At 37.0% G+C, this 22,149-nt stretch overlaps 1 protein-coding gene across 4 annotated transcripts in view; it reads right to left on the bottom strand.

Moving 5' to 3' along the window:
• Window positions 1-22,149, bottom strand: part of LOC124388871 (myosin-16) — a 77,398-nt gene that overhangs the window by 46,817 nt on the left and 8,432 nt on the right. For 2 of the 4 annotated variants that reach the window (XM_046853955.1, XM_046853956.1), the window contains exons 2-7: window positions 14,976-15,203; window positions 13,686-13,790; window positions 9,617-9,703; window positions 9,252-9,397; window positions 8,495-8,585; window positions 2,144-2,200 (exon numbers count right to left, since the gene is read on the bottom strand). In XM_046853955.1, the coding sequence (XP_046709911.1) occupies window positions 2,144-2,200; window positions 8,495-8,585; window positions 9,252-9,397; window positions 9,617-9,703; window positions 13,686-13,790; window positions 14,976-15,203 (714 nt within the window). Of the gene's footprint in view, window positions 1-2,143; window positions 2,201-3,414; window positions 3,540-8,494; window positions 8,586-9,251; window positions 9,398-9,616; window positions 9,704-13,685; window positions 13,791-14,975; window positions 15,204-16,459; window positions 16,637-22,149 lie in introns of those variants that run through there. The other 2 variants (XM_046853954.1, XM_046853957.1) reach the window with 2 other exon arrangements.

A 22,149-nucleotide genomic window follows, 5' to 3' on the forward strand; every position in this document is an offset into this window, starting at 1 on the left:
ATAGCTGGATCCTGCTAGTGTGGACATTTAGGAGGCAGTAAACTAGAAGAATGACGGCCGGTCGATGACCTGCATGACCTTTTGACTCTTAAACTGATGTCGATAAAGTGATGACAGCCTGGTTGAGTTTCATTTGACACCCAGGAGAGGCTTCATTTTGCAAGCCTGGGCAAGATCAACGATGGCCTTTGACCGCTAGAAGGATCATACGTTGGCCCTATTACTGGCTCTGGCAGAAGACTTTCCAATGCATCAATGTTTCAACACTAGTTTTTCTAAGCTGTCAATCAATCACTCATTTGACAGCAAGTCAAAAGCAGGTCAAAAAGACCATGATATACTTTTACACACTTTAAGCCCCAGAGTTTGAGAGATTTTAACTTCATAAGCTTACATAGAATATGGCTGGATATTGGTTTATATTTTGTCTTGAAGAGAAATTTCACAGTAGATTATCTTCAAATACTATCAGTAAAGAGAAAGATGAGAACAATGGCAGGTCTGTGTGTGTGTCTGCGATGTGTAAAGGAGTGAGGAGGGGTCTGCCGATGCGCAGGTAGGCAATCTGAGATAAAGGTGTACATGTCTGTACATGACTCTTCACACTACACTCTGTCTTAGGCTTGGTTTACAGAAGAGCTTGATCCATTAGGAATGCCACCCAGTGTGAGACAGAGCCCAGAGGCATGTCATTGGATGCCTGTGGCAGACTTCATGTTCCGCTTGCATCATCGAAAAATATTTCTTTTCCTTTTTACAAAAGTATAAGTACAAGTAAGAAATAGTCTCGGATGTAAGTACAAAACCAAACATTTTACTACAAGTGCAGCATGTGAAAAAGAAGATATAAGGGTGCGTCATTTTTATTGTTTATTTTTTAGAAAGAAGTCGAATGAAAAGACATTTTTGAAATGAATAAATGTGTCCAAGCTTTATGGCTTTGTAGTTATTATATAATAATCTCATAATGAAACATTTTGGAAAACATAATTTCTTTTTCAAGATACATTGGTTTTTGCATCACATTTTTTAAATAATCGTTTAAAAACAATTAATCTTGGTGTTATTAGGGCAATTTTGCTACTGATATCCTACTGCAAGCAATAATATATATATGTTACAAACATATATATATATATATATATATATATATATATATATATATATATATATATATATATGAAAATGGCCAAAACATGTAAATGTAAACTCTGTTGATTGTGACAATGCGAGAAATCTGTATTCTTTCTTATATCACTTAAAGTAATACTAATGGAATTTACCACCAAATTCGATCTCAGGTGCAAAACTGTAGCATAGTGAATTATAGGGTGCACTTAGTTTTTCCCTGCCATGTTTCTCAAGGTTGGTTTGTTTTTTTGGGAAAGAAAAATGACTACATTGAATCATTCGAGGTTTTGTTTTGGCAAGGATGACACACTTGTTACTTAGGCCCAGATAAGTAAAAAAAAAAAACATTGCACATATTCATGATCCAATTTTTTAATAATAAACCATTTATTCATCCTTTATCTCTCCTTTTCATATCTTCAACATAGCTTGAGCTTGAGTATCTGTCTCAGAATAGCTTTCCAAGAGCTCTTGTTGAGATTTTATTGACCAAGGTTGTACTATCTTGCCTTCAAACACTTTGGCTTTATTATTTCAGGTGCAGATCAACTGAGCTAAACCACAGGAGCACTTCTCCACCCTCTGCCTTCTCACCAGGATGCTAACCTACTCGCTAGCCCTAAAAGTGAGCACAGGCCAAAACTCATAGTAAATTACCCCACCTGTCCTCGGTACACAGCCTCATATCTTCCGAGAGCTTAAGACAGCAGAAGCCATCTTTTATCAGTTGGCTTAAAGTTAAACACTTAATACTCACGCTGGTTGTACTTTTTAATTTGAATGGCATGCGACTTTGTTGGTGAAACTCATGACGTGATGACATATTTGAAAAGATTTTCCTTTGAATGGCAAATACACTCTAGCAGTCACTCAGATAAATTACGTTTCAAGTGTTGAAATGGAGCTTGCTGAAAAAATGTGAAAAACTATTATTGCTACTATAAACTGAATATAATGAAAATATGAAAAATGAAATGAAATTGTTGTTAAATTGCAGATTTACAGCAGTTACCTTCACTCGCATTGCTCTCTCTGCCTCCAGTTCTTCCTCCAGTTCCTCATTGCGGACCTGCAGAGGGAACAACGCAACAAGTCAGCCCCATGTTCGATTTCATGCCATCAAAGAGGACGATCGATCAGTGCCATGAGACAACGTAATCGGACGCATGCAGTTCTAATTTGTTCCTCGCACTCCCATCTGCTTCAGCTTAGAATAAAAGGTCTGGAAGGAAACTATTCCCTGTTCCCTGCATAAATGTTTAGTCTATCAGATTTGCCAATGCATTTGCAGCGCATTGTACTTTAAAGCCTATTGAAGGGATTTCCATATAAAGAGCAGTGATTGTGGTAAAGACCCTTTTTTAGTTCTGCATACCGGTGGCTTTTAACACAGGGTGCAATTTAGAGCAGGAATTTGTGCAGCGCTATTGTGTTTTATCTCTCCAATGCCTTCAACTCAGTATCTAATCCTCACAGGTCAACATTATTGTATTAGAACTGTAGCTCTATAAATTGTGCTGGTAAAAAAAAAACATTCAAACACATCACTGCCTTCTTTAATTGTAAGGAACAAACAAAAAAAGCTTTCAGTTCAGGTCCATGCTATTCGTGTCTAGTTGTAAGATGAGGTCAGTGCGATCATACTGTATGGAAAAACAAAAGAAACCAAAGGCAAATGAGTGATGCTGAATTTTTTTCACACAGTTCTTCATCATACTATCACAGCATTGGATTTCCATCTGGGACCTCTTTTGTTCAAAAGTTTCCCTTCTTATTCTCAAAATGAATGCTGAAACAGTTCAGTGTGGGAGGTATTCTCAGGTGGAACATCTGCGCAATTATTAAAATGTACATGTGCAGGCGTACATATTAATAGCTTTCTTTGTCTTCTGGAACACTCTCTGCTTTTTATTTATATATAGAGGAAGTGTCTTTGACACGTTAAATAGCTGGAGGACGTCCCAGATTGTACATCCTGATAAACTTACTGCAAACTTCATGCATTTGCATGCCTCCAATCCCCTCCCTATCCCACCATCCCCCCAACCCACAGACAGATATGCTCATATTTGTGTTTATGTATACAAATCGAACAAAACTTCTCAATTCAAGCATCCAAATGTTTAAGCATGACTCATTTATAACACTTTAAGTCAAGAGGCTAATTCGAGAATAGACTAAACTCCCAATGCTTAGTAATTTATGCAAAGAACAATATATCAGCTAACACAAAGCTGGAGCAAATTCAGACATGCAATGAAAGATAAAGCACATAAGACTCACATGCCAGCGCAGAACCTCAGCAGAGAGCACAGCCATGGCCAAGCAGCAGTCAGACCAAATCAGACTAACAGATACGAATGCAGAGACACTCACACACATATACACACACACACGGGGCCGACTCAGTGCAGCGAAAGAAAACTCCACACCCCCTTTTATACTCCTTAGCAAAACTCCAGTTTCTTACAGTTTTTCTCAGTTGCTTTGGAGCATTTGTTGAATCATTCCTAATATTTGTAAAGTGCTTTCTCGAAACAATGTGTACAAACAGCACAAAACATTGGATTTAAAAGCCTATACTTTTCTCAAAATCCTTAGTACATCTCTCCAAAGTAATTATTGGTGTCAATGAACATCTCATTCCCATCAAAATGAACAGTTTTTCTGTCATTGATCACATACAAGATCGTCAAAATGTTTAGGCATGTTGTCAGTATGACGGCACACAATTTCAGTATTTCTTGATATAAACTACGGTTTAGATTATAATGTTTGAAAAATCACGAGGATGAATTTTTTCTGTACGGCATCTATGAATTTCAGCACCACAAATCTATTTATTCGATTGCACATTTGAATTATATACTGGACAGGATTCACACTTTTACTGTACTCTACTTGTGATAATTCGTTTCTTGGTTGTCCATCCATTTTCAGAAATTGCAATTCTGTGTTTTGCTCTATCGCCAATTGAAGGGTCACAAAATTCACCTTTGACCTGTTTTAGAGAACTAGTTGAACATTGGTTGATCTGATGCCGTTCACTCGCCTTCATTAGTGACATTCAAGATTCATCTGCACAATTCATCAATTCAAGAAGCATTTACAAAAAAAAAGTTTAATAAAAAAATTTGGATGACACATTCTGTCAACTGGTTTAACCATTTTGCATTTAATGGCGTATGCCCTGAACTGATGCCCAGATGTTTTGGGGGTTAAGACCATTCAGGTGGGACTAGTATAATATATTTTAATCAACATGACATAAGAAACTGATAATGTAGGAAACAGCAGACAATTTTAAACAATCAATAAAAAGTAATGTACTAAAGCATTTGCAATTTGATCAAAGTATCAGGAAATGTTCTTATGATGTGCACAAGTGACTAAACTATGTGGAGGTCGACCAAGTAGGTTTTGGAATTTTGTTGCTGACCTGAGAAACGCTCCAAAGCAACTAAAAAACTGTATATGTGCACAAAATGTGAAGAACTTTTGCACAGATTTCAACCACGTTACGAGTAAGCAAGAGTGGAAATTCTGCTATAAGCCCTGCTATTTATCAATTGTCTCGGTTGACATAATTGCACATCCTTATGGATTCCTATGGTTAACCAACATCATAGGCTATAAATTGAGAGCATATGTGCCCATGGGACATTCAATAGTGTAGGCAATCAAATGATCTGGGACAGAAACTCTGAAACTCATGAACATTTTAACAGAGACACCAACCTCTGAACTCAATGATGCAAAAATCCTCCTTCATCAATCCTCCTTCATCTTGACTGTGTATTGTACATTTTACTCTGGTCATATTTATGGTACTTAGATGTACATTTCCGGATGTGGTCTTGAGATCTAGGTCTTTTGCCCGTCTAACTGGCTGATGACAGGATTTTTCTCCAAGTCCAAATGAGAGAAAATTGGACAAGAGGTTAATATTTGCCAACATATTTTTGCACAATGATGTTGACATCTCAGGCGACGGCCTAAATGCCGAAATTCAAACCGAGATGAAAAATAAGCCAAGGTAGAGAACGTCAGTGGACGTTTTAAGGCACAACGTCTCTACCTGAATGGGTGTGAGGGGTTGATCCATTAAAATAACACGGCGGTGGGGCTCCTGTCAAACCAGCTTAGCTTTTGTGCTTTCCAGGTCCACCTAAGCTGTGATTAATGGAGAGTTGTCCGTAAAGCCTGCATTGTGTAACACAGATAATACCCTGGCGTTACGTGAAAACACGTCTACCTTCGCTGACACTCGGATCCCGTTTCAGCTGTATGTGCACAAAGAAAGTCTATGTTCTGGGCTTGTGAAGAAAGGCACTTGATCAGAGATGGTATCGTACTGCACACTTTGTTGCTTTCTGGGTCTCTGTATTGTCTGTCTCGTCTTTTGGTATAATTCTAAAAGAAGTACAGGTGGTAAAACGCAAAAACAAATGTGCGATAATTTTCTTATTTAAAAAGTGCCCAATAATTTGTGACCAATATTTTATATGTAGATTGTTTTCTTCTCGCTAAACTGTTTCCCGAGCGTGTTCTCTCAGCACCGCTGCTGCTACGTGAATATGACGTATCACAGCATTACGGAGAGCGAGGCGTGTCCTAAGAGTCACATACAATACAGCACATGGCAATGGTAGAGCTGCATCTTTTGGAGATAGCACAGGGAAAGAACGTCTGGTTTATTTAATGTTTTTTTTTTGCACTTCAAAGGCCTGTTTGTGAAAGGGGCCATTCGTTAGAAGTCAGAAGGCACTTAAGTAATTTTATGATTTGTTGTCTGTCTGCACCGAAGAAATAAAATATTGAATTGTATAGCAGTACCGGTTTTCTGTCCTCTAAAAAAAGACTCAACAGACAGTACAGACCAAAAGTTTGGACACACCTTCTCATTCAAAGAGTTTTCTTTATTTTCATGACTATGAAAATTGTAGAGTCACACTGAAGGCATCAAGGGCTATTTGACCAAGAAGGAGAGTGATGGGGTGCTGCGCCAGATGACCTGGCCTCCACAGTCACCGGACCTGAACCCAATCGAGATGGTTTAGGGGTGAGCTGGACCGCAGAGTGAAGGCAAAAGGGCCAACAAGTGCCAAGCATCTCTCGGGGAACTCCTTCAAGACTGTTGGAAGACCATTTTAGGTGACTACCTCTTGAAGCTCATCAAGAGAATGCCAAGAGTGTGCAAAGCAGTAATCAAAGCAAAAGGTGGCTACTTTGAAGAACCTAGAATATGACATTTTTCAGTTGTTTCACACTTTTTTATTATGTATATAATTTCATATATAATTCCACATGTGTTAATACATAGTTTTGATGCCTTCAGTGTGAATCTACAATTTTCATAGTCATGAAAATAAAGAAAACTCTTTGAATGAGAAGGTGTGTCCAAACTTTTGGTCTGTACTGTACATATATACAGTATTCCCCCGCTTTACCACCGTTCTAATTTGTTTGTTGATTTTCCCGGTCTCTCTCGGATAGCACGATAGACCATAAACTTATACAGAATTATTTATAATTCCCTACAGTTTTATGTAAAATAATTTCATTTGATAATAAAAATATTATTATTGATTATAAAATAAAGTAAAATGTTAATACAGTACAGTACTGTATACAGAAAATAGCATTTTGGGGGTGGCGTCTATTTATCATGGTTTTTCTTTTATTGCAGGGGGCAGTTTTGGTAATGGAAATTTTCGACCATTCTTCTGGAAGTGCATTGGTGAGGTCAGACACTGATGTTGGGCGGGAAGGCCTGGATCGCAGTATAATATATTTTGATCAACATGACAAACAACTAATAATGTAGGAAACAGCAGACACTTGTACACAATCGATTAAATTATGTACAAAAGCATTCACAATTTAAACAAAGCAACAAGAACTGTTCTTATGATGAGCACAAATGACTAAATGATGTGGAGGTTGAACAAGGAGTTTTGAGAATTAAGAATTACATTTTGATCTGACAAACGCTCCAAAGCAACTGAGAAAAACTGTAAGAGTTCCTTTCATTGGAACTAAGGGGCCGAGCCTAACTCCTGAAAAATAACCCCACATCGTAATCTCCCTTTTACCAAACTTTACAATTGGCACAATGCAGTCAGACAAGTACCGTTCTCCAGGCAACAGCCAAACCCTTACTCGTCCATTCGATTGCCAGACAGTGAAGTGTGATTCGTCACTCCAGAGAACAACACGTCATCACTGCTCTAAGGTCCAGTGGCGGCGTGCTTTACACCACTGCATTCAATGCTTTGCATTGCACTTGGTGATGTAAGGCTTGGATGCAGCTGCTCGACCATTGAAACCCATTTCGTAAGGCTCTCTACGCACTGTTCTTCAGCTAATCTGACAGCCACATGAAGTTTGGAGGTCTGTAGCTATTGACTCTGCAGAAAGTTGGTGACCTCTGTGCACTATGTGACCTCTAACACTGGCGTACAGCCTCTGTTTATGTCATGTTATTAGACAAATATTAATTCTAAACTCCTCCAGATGATGTAGGTGCACAGTTGCAGTAATAGTGTAGAGGTTTAGGAGTTGTCTTAATTGGGTTTCTTGCTTTAGTAAAATGTTAAACATACAAAAAAACCCTTCAGTTAAAAATTGCAGAACACTTAGACAATCTAACAATATCTATAATCCTGTATATCACAATACAAATGATTTTGGTATAGCACCTCATGGATGCAGGAATCCTGGTCCCATATTTATTTTTAAGATTAATTATTTAAAATTATATATAAACACGGGTTCTCCTCCAAACCTTCCAAAAGTAGACTGGCTAGATAGCTATTAGATATAAGTGTGTGCATGGTGCCCTGAAATAGACTGCCATCACTAAAACTTTGACCATATTTCTACCCATTATTGCACATCAAATACATAGTTGGAGTTCTCAAAGTTAGGACTGGATTACAGTGGCTACAGCCTCTGAGGTTACTTCCTGTGAACTTCACTAATATGAGTTTAAATAAAATAGAATGTATTCAAATACAGTTCTGTATATGAGTTCTGAAAAAAAAAAAAAAAAAAAAAAGAATATATATAGTTTTTTGCCAAATATGTATTGGAAATCGAGTGCTTTTATATTATTTTGAAAATCTTTGACCAGTGTACTTTCTAAAGACCTTACCACAATGAAGCTATTACATTTTTTAAGAGGATTTACATCAGAGAGATTGTTATCAAGCCAAACTGTATGTTCTTAGGGATGTTTTTGCCATCTCAATGCACAGGAGAGCGGTGAGAGCGTTGAGAGGCACGGACTCACAAATCAGAGTTCGGGCCCTTAGGAGCGCTGAAAGACAGGAATGCTCCCTCTCCCACCAGCATGCCTCACCTGCAACTCCTTATTCTTCTTCTGGAGCCCTGCACTCAGTGCCTCCTCGGCCTCCAGCCGGCTGCTGGTGTCACTAATCTCCACATCTCTCCTGCCAGGACACAAAGAATGAGAGAGGGAAGAGTGTGTGTGTGTGGCAGGGCTTAATTAGCAGACAGATGTAACATGCTTTGAGAAACATCATCAGATCACATCAACAGCTGAAAAGTGATTAAAGTGTCAGTCAAATGTCATCCATTAAAATCAAGGAAAAACATTAGAATTATAACTATCGAATCTGCAAAAGAAAAAGTGCCGTTAATTTTTAATGTCCATCTAGTATATAGTAAAGACTAGTTTCATATACAGCATAAAATAGCATTCTGATTATTTCCTATTGTACATAGTTGTCTGCTTGAGATTTTGCTTTGGGGATTATCTTTTGGGTCTGCTACGCTAAATGCACACTAACAAGCCTGAACAGCTCTGAGAGCCTGAAGCCCTTTAACTCATCAAAGCTTAGATAACGGCACTCCAAGCAGATATCATGTTATAGCAGCCACAAGGCATCCAAACATCTGTTTCTCCACAGAACTTCGAAACATCGACTTCTACCATCTGTTTTATGCACAGAAGATCTTTTCACTTCACTTTAAGAAACTCCAATGGATTCTAAAAAGCTTCTTGAATTAGATGCATTGGAAGACAAATTATTACTGAATGATAAGTAAATAGACAATAATGTATCTATTGTGTTAAAGACTTCTAAATAACTTACTTTTTGATAAGCTCCTCAAGGTTGGCCCTCATCTTGCCCATCTCGCTGAGGTTCTCCATGGTGTTCTTACTGTCACCCTCTAACTTTCTTCTATTCCTTTCCAGCTCAGTCCGCTGCTTTCTCTCCTGTTCCAGTTGATATGCCAACTGACACAAAGCATACATCACACACTTGATTTCACTCCATAAACTCCCAGTACTTCCAGATGATTAGTTTCAATGTCGATACTGAATAAATAAATACATTCATTATTTGCAGTCATCAACAGATGATGTCCTGACAGCATCCTGAAAACTGTACACCATATAAACCAAACAGATATAACCCCCCTTTTTTTCATTAAGTAAATATGTTGAGACACTCACCTCCTCGACGTGTACCTGTAACTTCGCTTTCTCTTTAGTCAAAAGGTTCACCTTCTCCTCCTCAAACTGAAGGTCCTCGATGGCTTTCTGAGAGAGGGAAACGCAAATGTTGGGGTCTGTGCAGCACATGAGGCACTAAAAAAGTTAACTGTGACTCGTATCTGACTTGCTGCCATCTTTGATCCACAGCTGGGACGTGTTCGTTTACCTCGACCGTGGAGTCTGTCGGAGGAAGTTTGGAGCTCGATAGCTTAATCAAATCCAATCCTTCAATCCTTGCTCAAATACCAAGTAGATCCAAAACAGCTGACTGAGATATAAACACTAAATTGCATCCTGGATATCAGTTTCATTCGACTCAATTATCTGGCTGAACAGTAAAAGCTCTTTACAAGCACATTCAACTGGGAGGGGAAAAAATCCCGGTGCCACAGATCCTCAATTACAGGCAGTGATAATCTGGCAAATGGGGCTGCTACTGTTCACAATCTGGCATGCTTTACTGTATAATACATGCATAGTCCTTCAAAGAAGATAATAGTTGTAGGGATTTCTGAGATATGTCTGATTACAGGCCCAAAGACAGTTTTCTCCATGGTTACATTTTCTTCAGGATTTTTTTCTCATTCTTTAACATTATCCTTTTTTCATTTTTCAGCAAACATCTCTCATGGCAAATTTATACTAATAATAAACACAAACTAAGAATATTCCTAGGATCATGTCCTTCTGCCAAATGGTTTCTAATTCATGACAATGTGTATAAAGAATAAACACCTTTCCATTAAAGGCACAATGAATTTTATTCCTCGAAAAATCCTCCTTAGCAAACCGAAAGAAGCTGGTCTTCTGCCAATTTCGATGCGATCTCAGACCGTAACAGCCTTCAACATGTGTTCTAGGCGAGTAAGATTCAAGCAGTGCAGCAGCCAGAACTTGCATGGTCTTCATTTCCCCCCCGGAGTGACCTTGACTCTGAAACATCAAGCCTGAGCTTTCCTACACGTGTCTCTGTGTAACCTTGAAAAGAAAGGTGCCGGCTACTGTGGTAAATATCAAAAATGGGACTTTAATCTGAGATAAACAGCTTAGTTGATGGAAAAGACACTAATCCAAGTATATTACAAGTTTATCCATGCTTACGACTATCATGATAATGGTGCAAAGTTAAATATTAAGTTGAAGCAAGTTTAAATTCAGTAGATAAAGTAATACCAGAAATTGTAATGGTTTCTACTACAAATACTATTACAAACCACTAGCTGTTAAGCATTAAAACCATTACCAAATGATTTCCATTTAATCAATAAAACCATTGTAGAAACTTATTAGAACCTGTAAACTCCCAATGGTCTTTATTGGTGTACAGTAGATACAAAGTGTCCTCTTTAATGTGATCTGCCAAAAGTGTTCTATTGGTCTTTAATATTATGCACTAGATAGAACATGTCACCAATAAAAATCAACAAATTACCAGTAGAGACTTAAAGGTTCTTCATTAAAACCAGTACAGTTCCTATTATATTAATAACAAACAATACCAGTTGGTAGCTCAGTGGTGAGGCAATGGGCTTTCACACAATAGGTTTGAGTTCAAATGCTAGAACAACCGAGCTGGGCCTTTGAGCAAGGCCCTTCACCTTCAGCTGCTTAGTTCAGGGGTTCCCAATATGTCATGATCGACTGGTAGAATGTAGATATAGTATGGGTAGGTTGTGTGACATTCCCAAAAACTTTCTTCTAACCCACAGATCATGACACATGCACAGTCAAACACGGGAGCTACTGCAAAACTCCAGCGTGCAAAGTTATTCCACTTATTTACATGAGTCAGCCTTTTCCCCAAATTAGGATTATTAAATCAAAATACCGTTTCACCATGACTGATGATCATTTGGAAGTTTGCTTGAGATTGGCTACCAGCAACTACTGTCCGGACTATCCAACCCTGACTGACTCCATTCCGTGCACATCATTTGAGTAAGGTAGAGACCATAAATGTATTGCATAAATGTAAAGGAATTGCGGTAAAATATATCTGTAAACCTTGTCTACCTATATTTTATATTTACACAAAAACATGGGTAAACAGCATTTTAACTTTAACTATAATATGTATATATATATATATATATATATATATATTGAGAGAGTTAAAATAACATACCAAATACCTTAACTTCAAGTATATCCAAATAAACCACAATATACAGCAGCCCATGTATCACTATGTATCAAAATAAACTACTGTATTTTTGTATTTTAAAAATACTAAAAAATATTTTTACAAAGGAGCATGACATTTCTTTCATCAATTGGCCTAGTTGATTTGTTCCTTCACTATTACACTGACTCAGTTGATTAAGTTAACCATGTTTGATAGCAACAGCTATTCTCTGACAGAGACAGACAATAAATCTGCAACCAGTTAACAGATGAAATATTCACATACATAATCCCTGTAATCTCCCAGATGAAGGTTATTTTTAAAGTAACCAACAGTTTAATGATTAACACTCTGCAAATGACTCAGAATGTATCCTAATTTAGTTACTTGGTGTTTGGTAACTGTCAGGGGTCCACCAGCCACACCTTCACCTATCACTCCAAGCAGCTCTCCCACTTACTAATCAGCTACACCTGGCCCTCATCAGTTCGCATGCTACATAACCCCGTTCCTCCACCAGCTCATTGTCGGTTCTACAGCTTAGGCTAAGGAACACTGTCGGACTACCCAAGCATCTCAGTTTGGTTTATCTTTGTTTACGAGACTCTGTGTGTTTTGTGTGCTTCAGTCTAGTCACAGCTTTCACCAGGATTAGTTTACCTGGCGTTTCCTGGCGGTTTGCCGTTTTCTGCTTTGCCCTGTTGTTTTTTCATTAAAAACCCCTTTGTGGATTCTACTTCGGTTTCCGGCACGTTCTTTCGCCTGACAGTAACAAAGGGCTATTTTGCATCAGCAACACCGACTAAATAACAAACAAGTCATTCATGGGGATCACAACTGATGGCACCTGTATTTATAGCAGCTAGTTTCTAACTAATTAATCATTTGATTGTTAATCATAAATATAATAATATATTATGTGACAGGCAGTCATTCATGTATTGGTATGCAAAATCATGATCCTACTAAACACCTATGTCAATTATAGTACAATATTCGGCAATCAAATATTTGTATATCAATCGCTGGACACCTATTTGGAAGTTGAAAACAAACATTTTAGCAATTCAACAATTATTAAATGATAATTTTGAAAGCTGTCATCCAACACGTTTCTTACATTGATCACCTTCTTCCATATGGGTAACTTTTTTGTGCGAACTACTGAGTAGGCACCAATCAGATGTCGCATTTTTATGATGTCATCATGTAGAACTTCTTACAAAGTATTTTATAGTATTTTAAAACTATAAAAATAAAAAACATTGTAGTATTTTGATACAAAATATGACATCATTTTCACCAACCCTCCCAAATACAATTTACAAAATACTATTTTATATTTGAAATACATGTATCATAAATACTGCCCATCCCTGACTATGTACCTGAGTTAAAATAAAAATACAACAGGTAAAAGATTACTCCAGTAAAGGTAAAATTGCATTTAAACTTTGAAATTAATAAAAGTACAAAGGTGTTTTCCTTCAAATGTACTTAAATATTAAAAGTACTATGATTTATTATTGCTATAATGTTCCTATTATCATTTTTGTCACAAGAATCTTTAATTAACCGACTAAGTTTAGGTGAATAGACTGTAATGTTACTCTCAGCACACCGACCTATTTATAGAATGATATTAATAAGTCAAACTGCTAATTTTGCAAAATGTAGTTGAGTAAGAATTAAGATATTTATCTTCGAAATATAGTGAAGTTTTAGAGGAAAGTCTTCCTTTATGGAAATACAAAAAAAAGAAAAATATTTACTTCATATATATATATATATATATATATATATATATATATATATATATATATATATATATATTTTTTTTTTTTTTTTTTCTTCATATATTACACAAGTGATTCATGTCTTTCTGGGAAGGTGGTTCCTCACCTCACCAAGTTCTGCTAAATGCTCCTTTTCTTTCTGGAACTTCTGCACAAGTACCTCCCTTTGGGAGAGCTCCTCTGAGAGCTTTCTCAGTGTGCAGTCTGAAGCCTAGAGAAAGAGAGAGTGACAGAGAGAGAGAGAGAGAGAGAGAGAGAGAGAGAGAGAGAGAGTATTATTACCTATTACCATTTATTACCAACAGGCTGACATTATACATTTAGCTAATATTTATTACTTTCTCTCTGAAAATCATACGTAGATGTTTATATGTATACGCAAAGCATCTGTGTGCGTGTGTATGTAGTCTTGTCCGGTCTTTGAAAAGCAGATGTATACCAGAAGTTCTTATGGAGGGGCGGAGGCGAGGATTCACAAGCACTTTCATCTCAAAATCAGTACCCGTCGCCTTCACTCCACTTTGACCTCAAGGCGCTTTTTTAACTTTTTTTTAAAGGAACAACGGATCCAACTGCAGTACGTCACCAAACAAAAATTTCAGCAACCATCTGTTATTTAAGGCAATTGAACATAGAAGAATAAGAACGTGAGTAAGAAATCACTGGTAGGTAGAACGGCGGCACTAAAATAAGACTTGGGTAACGCAGGGAAAGTTCATTTGAAGAAACCCTGATTTAATGGTGAGGCTCAGGAGCACATTTTCAACAAAAATTAAGTATCAGTGCTAATATCCTACTGGGATAGTAGAAATAATTTACCTGCAATCCCTGTCTGCACTTTATTATATGAAATCGAAGCCATTCACATCCTTGCTATGGCAACCGGAGCAGTGCAAACACACTTTGTTTAAAGTGTATAAAAAAGAGCCAACTGACAGTACAGGTCTGTTCTTGTGTTTCAAGGCAAATTTCAGGGAAGAAAATGCCGGATGTTTTGTGTGACTGCTTTTCCTCGTCTGTAGGCAGCAAATGACTTATTAGCTCTTCGTTTATCCTGAAAGTAACCGGTTCTTTAACAATTGATAGTGCAAAATTTATTCAAGGGTTCATTCAAGGTAATGCAGAAGGAGTAATCCAGTCATTCATCATAATACAATGGACTAAACAACCAGATGACAGCACTATGAATGCTAAGTCAACTAAGTCTTAACTGACAATATGTATAATAAAAAAGAAAAAAAAAAGAAAAGAGGAACAGACAGAAATAAATGGGCATGTTACTCCTGAATGACAGAAAAAACATCAAATATATACAGACATAAAGGTAGTTATGAGGACCCAGCATGAGAATAATAACTACCAATATCACAAGCTCATGATACTCCATTTGCATCACCTGTTTGTCCTTCTCCACTGCACTGAGAGCACTCTCCAACTCCTCTAGGTCCTGTCTCAGGCTGCAGCACTCAGCCTGGAGTGTGTGTCTCTGCGAGGCAAGTTGAGTGTTAGCGTCCTCTTCTCGCTCCACGCGCAATTCAAGCTGAGACACCTGAGCCTCCAGCTCACGCCTGGCCTGGACCAGCTGTGCACAACGCTGCTCGGCCTGCTGCAATGCCTCCTGCTCCTGCACAGTGGGGGGATGAGAGAAGAAGAAGAGAAGGTAGGGAGATGAAAGAGGAGGAGGTGAAATAAAGGTGAGGTCAAACAAGGTTAAGGAGGAAAAAGAGGAGGAGATAGAGAGGGAAGATGAAAGAAAAAAGAGACTTGTCATTTCAAAATTCTAGTTTTAACTGCATTTCGTATATATATAAAAAAAATCCAGATGTTTACTGAATATGAAACATGCGAACGTTTCTGTTACACAGATTGCATTTGGATGTGAGCGTCCCTGGAGAAAACAACCCATCGCTTAAAAGCAAACAGAATAATCCTAAAACACGAAGACAAAAACGGCAACACCATGTTCGCTTCTTTTATAGGCCATAAAACAGAAACATGTCACAGCAGAAGTACTAAACAAACAACTCGATCCTGTCTTTAATCAATCGGATTTCCATTAAAACAGGTCAGACCAGATGCAGACGGGATGCTTTCCACAGACTTCAGAGCTCAGATCGCTTTCGAGCAATATTGTTCGCTTTTATTTAAACCAGTTTTATAAGCACTAACTTTCTGTCCCTGTTTGAAAACAATGAAATAAACTTTAAACATAAAACTGGCATATAAAACTATTTTCATGCCATAGAGATTATTACAGAAACAAAAAAAATTAATAAATAGATAAAAAAATAAAAATAAACTCATGTTAGTTAAACCCAAATGGTCAGCAGAAGTAGTGTTTTTTTGGAGAAGGGGTAGCTCAGTGGTTAAGCTGTTGGCCAAATCCCACTGCCCCTTCTGGGCCCTTTAACAAGGCCCTCAACTGCTCAGTTTTATGAATGAGATAACTATAATTTGCCGTGGATAATAGTTTTTGCCTTAGGCTAAATCTACAATCATCTGTTGACCAACCTCTTTCTTTCTCAAACTGCAACACACACACACACACACACACACACACACACACACACACACACACACACACACACACACACACAGAGCAAGTGTTAATGCAACTATGTCACCCCGAAATCTTTTCCAACATTAACCTGTTACCAACCAAAATGGAACATTTAGGCTCTTATACACACAAACAAACACACACACACACACACACACACACACACACACACACACACACACACACACACACACAGAGTAAGCAAGTGCTAAGGCAGCTATGCCACACCAGAATCTAGGCTCTTTAGACTTTACTGAAACACACATGCACGCACACACACACACACACACACACACACACACACACACACATACACACACCTGCCGATGTTGTATGGACGTACTAAAATTATCCCAATCCAGTTCCTCTTGTTCTGGTTCTACTGGTGTCTCAAAGGCTCCTTCTGAGTCCTCGGACAGAGACCGGCACCTCCGACCACTTAAAGGAAAGACCTCAGCCTGGTTCTGACAAACAGCCTCCATGTCCCAGATACAGCAAGTTCAAGTTTTTTGCTGCCAAAAAAATCCTCAAACTGGAATACTACAGACCTTTAAGTGTAGAGCCTCTTGGCTCCTTCTCTTCGTGCTCAATTCTTCTTGTTTCTTTATTTCAGAAAAAAAATGAGGGAAACGTTATTGAAATTACTGCTGTTTCTTTTTAGTGAGAAACAGGTGGTGTCTTCTCCCACTTTTTCCTTCATTAGCCGAGGTACAGGATGACAGATTTGTGTTTAGTTTTTCATAACCCCTTACAGTAGCAACCGGAATGAAATAAGGACGGCAATGAAAACGAATTAACACTGGTTCTCCCTCGTGCTTACTTAGAGCAAGAAAAGATAAGAAAAGACAGTGTGTACGTCAGACATGAAAAAAAATGCCATGCTATTCATCAGCAAGTGAGGAACAAAAAGGATATTGAACACGCTTTTCAATGCTGCTTCTTGTTCAGATGAATGACCAGACAAAACATGTTACGCCTACGTATTTGTTTTGGCCACTTCACATCGGTTGGTTAAAAGAATCAAAAGGTAGAAATGTGATAACCATCTGAGCAGGTGATGAACCATCAAGGTATGGGCCTCTCCCAATGTAAACGTACTCTTTATGCGAACCATAACAGAAACTGAGCTGTTTCAAGTGGAAAAAAAACTAATGTGTCTTTAAACCCACGCTAAGGAGTAGCATAAGTCTATGTACTGAGTGCTTCATGCCCAACAATGATGTCTATTTTATTCTTCTCTTCACTCTTAGAGCCAGCTGTTCAAGAAAACTGAATATTACACCCACATCTACAGCAGAGACAACAATGATCTGTTCTAACAGTCAGTGTTCACAGATGACCACAATCATGCCCTTTAACCTCGGGGATTTTTATAATGGCTGACGACCATGAATAATAATTATACAACCTCTAACAAGTTCTCATCAGTTTTGGAGCTTTCATAGAGTTTTTTTTCTCACAAAGCAAAAAAAGACCCAGATGTGAATATCCTTCGATTTCCATATTTTCTTCCATGGAAATGAAAAGGGATGTTTAAAGGCAAGAGAACAATATGAATACATATGAATCATGAAGATTCGAAAAGAACTTTTTCTTTGATATATATCAAATTTAAAGAGAAAAATAAAGGATTCCATGAAATCCCTCGTTCAACCTTGGGTGAAGGATATCGTAAGGGGAAATTACATGTTTAAATTGATTCCAGAGCCCTCCGCAAAGCATCTTTGTGCACACTGACAATGCGATCGGGTGCACAGAAGTAATTACTGTTGTTACTGTTATTTTGTGGGCTTTTCAAGGTCAACATTGCGTTGCTTTTTTGCAGTATTGTCAAGCTTTCCAAACCGATTACATGTTGGTGGCATCCATGGGGCATTCTTTTGCAGATGAACATGACAAACAATAAATTCTATAACTTTGTTTGGTAAAAAAGTTTTTAAAATAGTTTGATCCACTCACATTCTTTTAAGATTCACATAGAGTGAAATATTTTTGGTAAATGTTTGTCACAGACAGTGCTATTACAATTTTTCTCATTTTCTTTGGAGCGTTTCTCAAATTAATTTGAACAAACAGTACAAATTGGATTTCTTGCAAAAGCCTGTACTTTTCTCAAAATAAGTAGTTTATCTCTCAATAGTAAGTATTTGCATCAATGACATTTCATTCCCAACAGCAAAAGAACCCTTATAAGTCCTTATGTCATTCTTCACAAACAAGATTGTCAAAATATTTAGTCATGTTGTCAGTCACAATTTCAGTATTTCCTGATATAAACTACAGTTTGGGTTACACTGATCGAAAATGCACAAGGCTGAATTACAGAAAATTATAGAAGAATCTTCTGTACGGTTTTCTAAATTTTAGCAGCACAAATGTATTTATTCAAATGCATTTTTTTTGGTTGCTTGAGACAGAACAGGATTCACACATATACTAGTGTCCGTTCATTTCTTGGTCATTCATCCATTTTCAAAAATTGTAATTCTGTGTTTTGCTTTGTCTGTCGCCAATTGATGGTCACAAAATTCACCTTTGACCTGTTTTTGAGAACTAGTTGATTATTGTTTGATCTGATGCTATACACTTTCCTTCATTGGTAAAATTCAAGATTAATTTGCACAATTCATCAATTCAAGAAACTACCAAAAAATAGTTTAATACTTGCAAACATTCCTCGGAGAAACAAGCAAAAGCAAAACCGAGAAATTCATTATGAAATCAAACCTACCTGCTCTACAGCGCAAACCCATGGAGGACATGACAGGGAGCTGAAGTTTGCAAGATAAAAGTTGAAAAATGAGTGTACACTGCTCAAGTATGTATGTTAGAAAGAATAATTGCACTAGGCCTGATTGATTGCTATTGATTGAATCCTTCTGATTGCCTTAACAGTTCATTCTTTGTCTATTAGTAGCCATTTAGCAATTGAACATGTCTTCCTAAATTCCTTCATTAGTGAAACAAGGAGTTTTAAGAATTAAATTTCTCATCTGATAATGTGATTATCCCCAAAGCAACTGAGAAAACTGTAGTAGTCAATAATAGAACCAGACCTGATTGGGGTGAAATGAGACAAAACAATATTTCATAGAATATATTTTTCTTAATATATTATATTAAATGGAATACAAATCAAATCTAAAAAGTTAGTGGTGGTATTAGATAGATACCTGTGGCTTACTTTTACTGTATAGGACCCCATCATATCCTCCATGTCTGTTACCTATGAGTGACCATTTTGCCCATGTTGAAATCAAGTCATTGCTGAAATGATAATTTTTTCCCAATACTGTCAGATATAAAGTATAAAGGAAGGAGTTTTCATAATAGTGATGATCATACAAAATCGATCCAATATAATCAAAAAGTGAAATACTGGTGTTGCTAAATTCACAGGTTTATACTTGTGGCAATGCATTGGAATGTTGTATTATTTTAATATATTACTGTTTCTACAGCAACAAGATTAAACACAGGCAAGACAAAGTGATAATATTTGCATAGACAATGAGGTGTTTTTTCAACATTGGTGAAAGGAGTCTCCAATGTCAGTGCTTTGTAACAGTCAATCCGAGGACTTCTGGTTTCTTGGAAGGGAAATGACAAGCTGCTTTGTTATTGTTTTAATAACTTTATGTGGGGTATTTTTTCTATATATCTGACAAGATAACATGTAAGAATAATCAGATAAAAGTATAGTGTTTTATGTAATGATTGACCATGTTCTGTAGATTAAGGATAGATAGATAGATAGATAGATAGATAGATAGATAGATAGATAGATAGATAGATAGATAGATAGATAGATAGATAGATAGATAGATAGATAGATAAACCGTCTTTGTCATTGCCTCCTACAGGTACACAGCAATGAAAATCTCCCAAAAGTGCACATCTTCTTGTGTTTTATTCAATATATAATCACTGTGTTTCATAAACAACATTTTTCTATAAATGAAAACAAATGTGAAAGCACCCATGTTTAAAAGAAACTTTTTATAAACCAAAATGATCATTCATTGATCTTTATTCATATTGTGCATTCTGTACTTTATTGAATATTAAAGCTATTCATGTCCCATCTGTCACTGGTTTAACTAGGGATATGCAGTGTGGGCAGATGGGTACAAAAGTACATTGTGGGTAGTTGTAATGTTTTTTATTATTACTAAACTTTATTTTCCAATTTAATTATTTTGTAAGAAAGCAAAAATTATGAAAATAGTACACAGAGGTTTTACTGTGTTAGCTAAATTTGATCAGGTTTCATCAATCATCAGTAATTGTTCATTATATTATAGAGTCTAATGAACATCCTGCTAAAGAAGAACACCAGAGACATGCTGTATATATTGCACTTCTCTCCATCTGACTAGACCAGCAGTTCGCTTTATATTCAGAGATTTTGCCCAAGGCCACAAAAACGAAATCTAGCCCAGAATTTCCACATACTTAAATAGGGTGTCTGGATGTTCCTGGAAAACTTTATCACATTTTATTTCACAATTATTGGTGTATAAAAGGGGCTGGAGTCTTTTTTTTTTTTTTTAAGTTAAAGTTATTTCTCATAAACAGTCAAGTGACATTTGGCAATAGTTTCATTTACAGTATTTTGTGTACAGGTATAAATGAATAAATTTATCATGACAATGTCACATTCTGTGGTGAAGTCTAAATTGTAAATTGATGCTTATGATTAGATTCTAAATGTGTTTAGGTTCAACTATTTAAAACAGTTGCATTTATACCTGAAGGTACTTAAATTAAACAACCTAGGTAGTCGATTAATCCTAAAACCCGGTATACCAGTATAGCAGGATGTGTCAATTCTTTTGTGCACATTTTTACTGCTGTTGCCAAATCATCAATGTTAATTTATCCCAAAAGTATTCAAGAGGGTTTGAGCTCTATAGCAGGCCACTCACGATCCACATCCACTCCAACCCATGTAAAACTCATCTTCATAAAGCTGGCTTTGTGCACAGAGGCATTTCATGCTGGAACAGGGTTAGGTCTTTTAACTTAAGTGAAGGAATTGTTTAATGCTAGCACTTTGTGGTAACCGTTTGGAGAAGGACCACATATGGCTGGAAAAATTAGGTGTCCCAGACTATACAGTTCTAATGGCCAAGTGTCCACAAATTTTGTCAATATATTGTAGCTTTGCAGCTTGCATGTTATTAAGTGCACCATCTAAGAACTTCTTTAACACTGACTACAATGCAGACACTGTAGACTCCATTCAAAAAAATGCTGTAAAAATAAAACAGCCCAAAGAAATACCACGCTGTTACAGAAAACCAATCACCTTCTGATCATTTCGATTCAAGAATTTCATTCTAATTTTCCTCGGAAAATAGTGCCATCGCCAATTAACTATGACTTCAAACTAAACATATTTCTTCACTAGTGCATTGCATTGGTCTGGTAAGAAGTTAGTGACGCATGGCTGCCTAAACACCGGGCCCTGATCCTATTATTTAAGGAATGATGATCTTTCTCCAGGAAACAACTGAGAAATCCCACAGAAACAGCTGAAGCACAAGAACAAAGGCAAAGGCACAAGAGAACTGGGAAACACAGGTCTTTTTCCATGCACATCGGAAAATTTTTAAATCAGCCAACATATTAAATTTTACGTCAGAATTTTTGCAGGAAAGATTTTTGGATGTGACTTGTTAACCACTAAACTACCACAACGTTCCAGCATGTACATTCTAAAAGGCAAATATGAAGCACCTGCTGACCATCATCGGGTAAAGATGGACAGAATACTCAAAAATATGTACTTTATCCTTTTACATTAAATGAGTCCTTGATTCTGCAAAACCAGAGAACATGAATGATCAACTACTTATTTTACTTACTTACAAAATAAAAGTTGACTAAAAGGTGCATTGAAATTGATGCTCTTCTGTGCATACATATTTAAAATTCTACTGTAGAACTATAGAAATATATCTGCTTGGTTTTTCCTCATATCCTTTATAATCAAACGTTTTGGGAC

This window comes from Silurus meridionalis, chromosome 7, assembly GCF_014805685.1.
Source record: "Silurus meridionalis isolate SWU-2019-XX chromosome 7, ASM1480568v1, whole genome shotgun sequence".
NCBI classification, from domain to species: Eukaryota; Metazoa; Chordata; class Actinopteri; order Siluriformes; family Siluridae; genus Silurus; species Silurus meridionalis.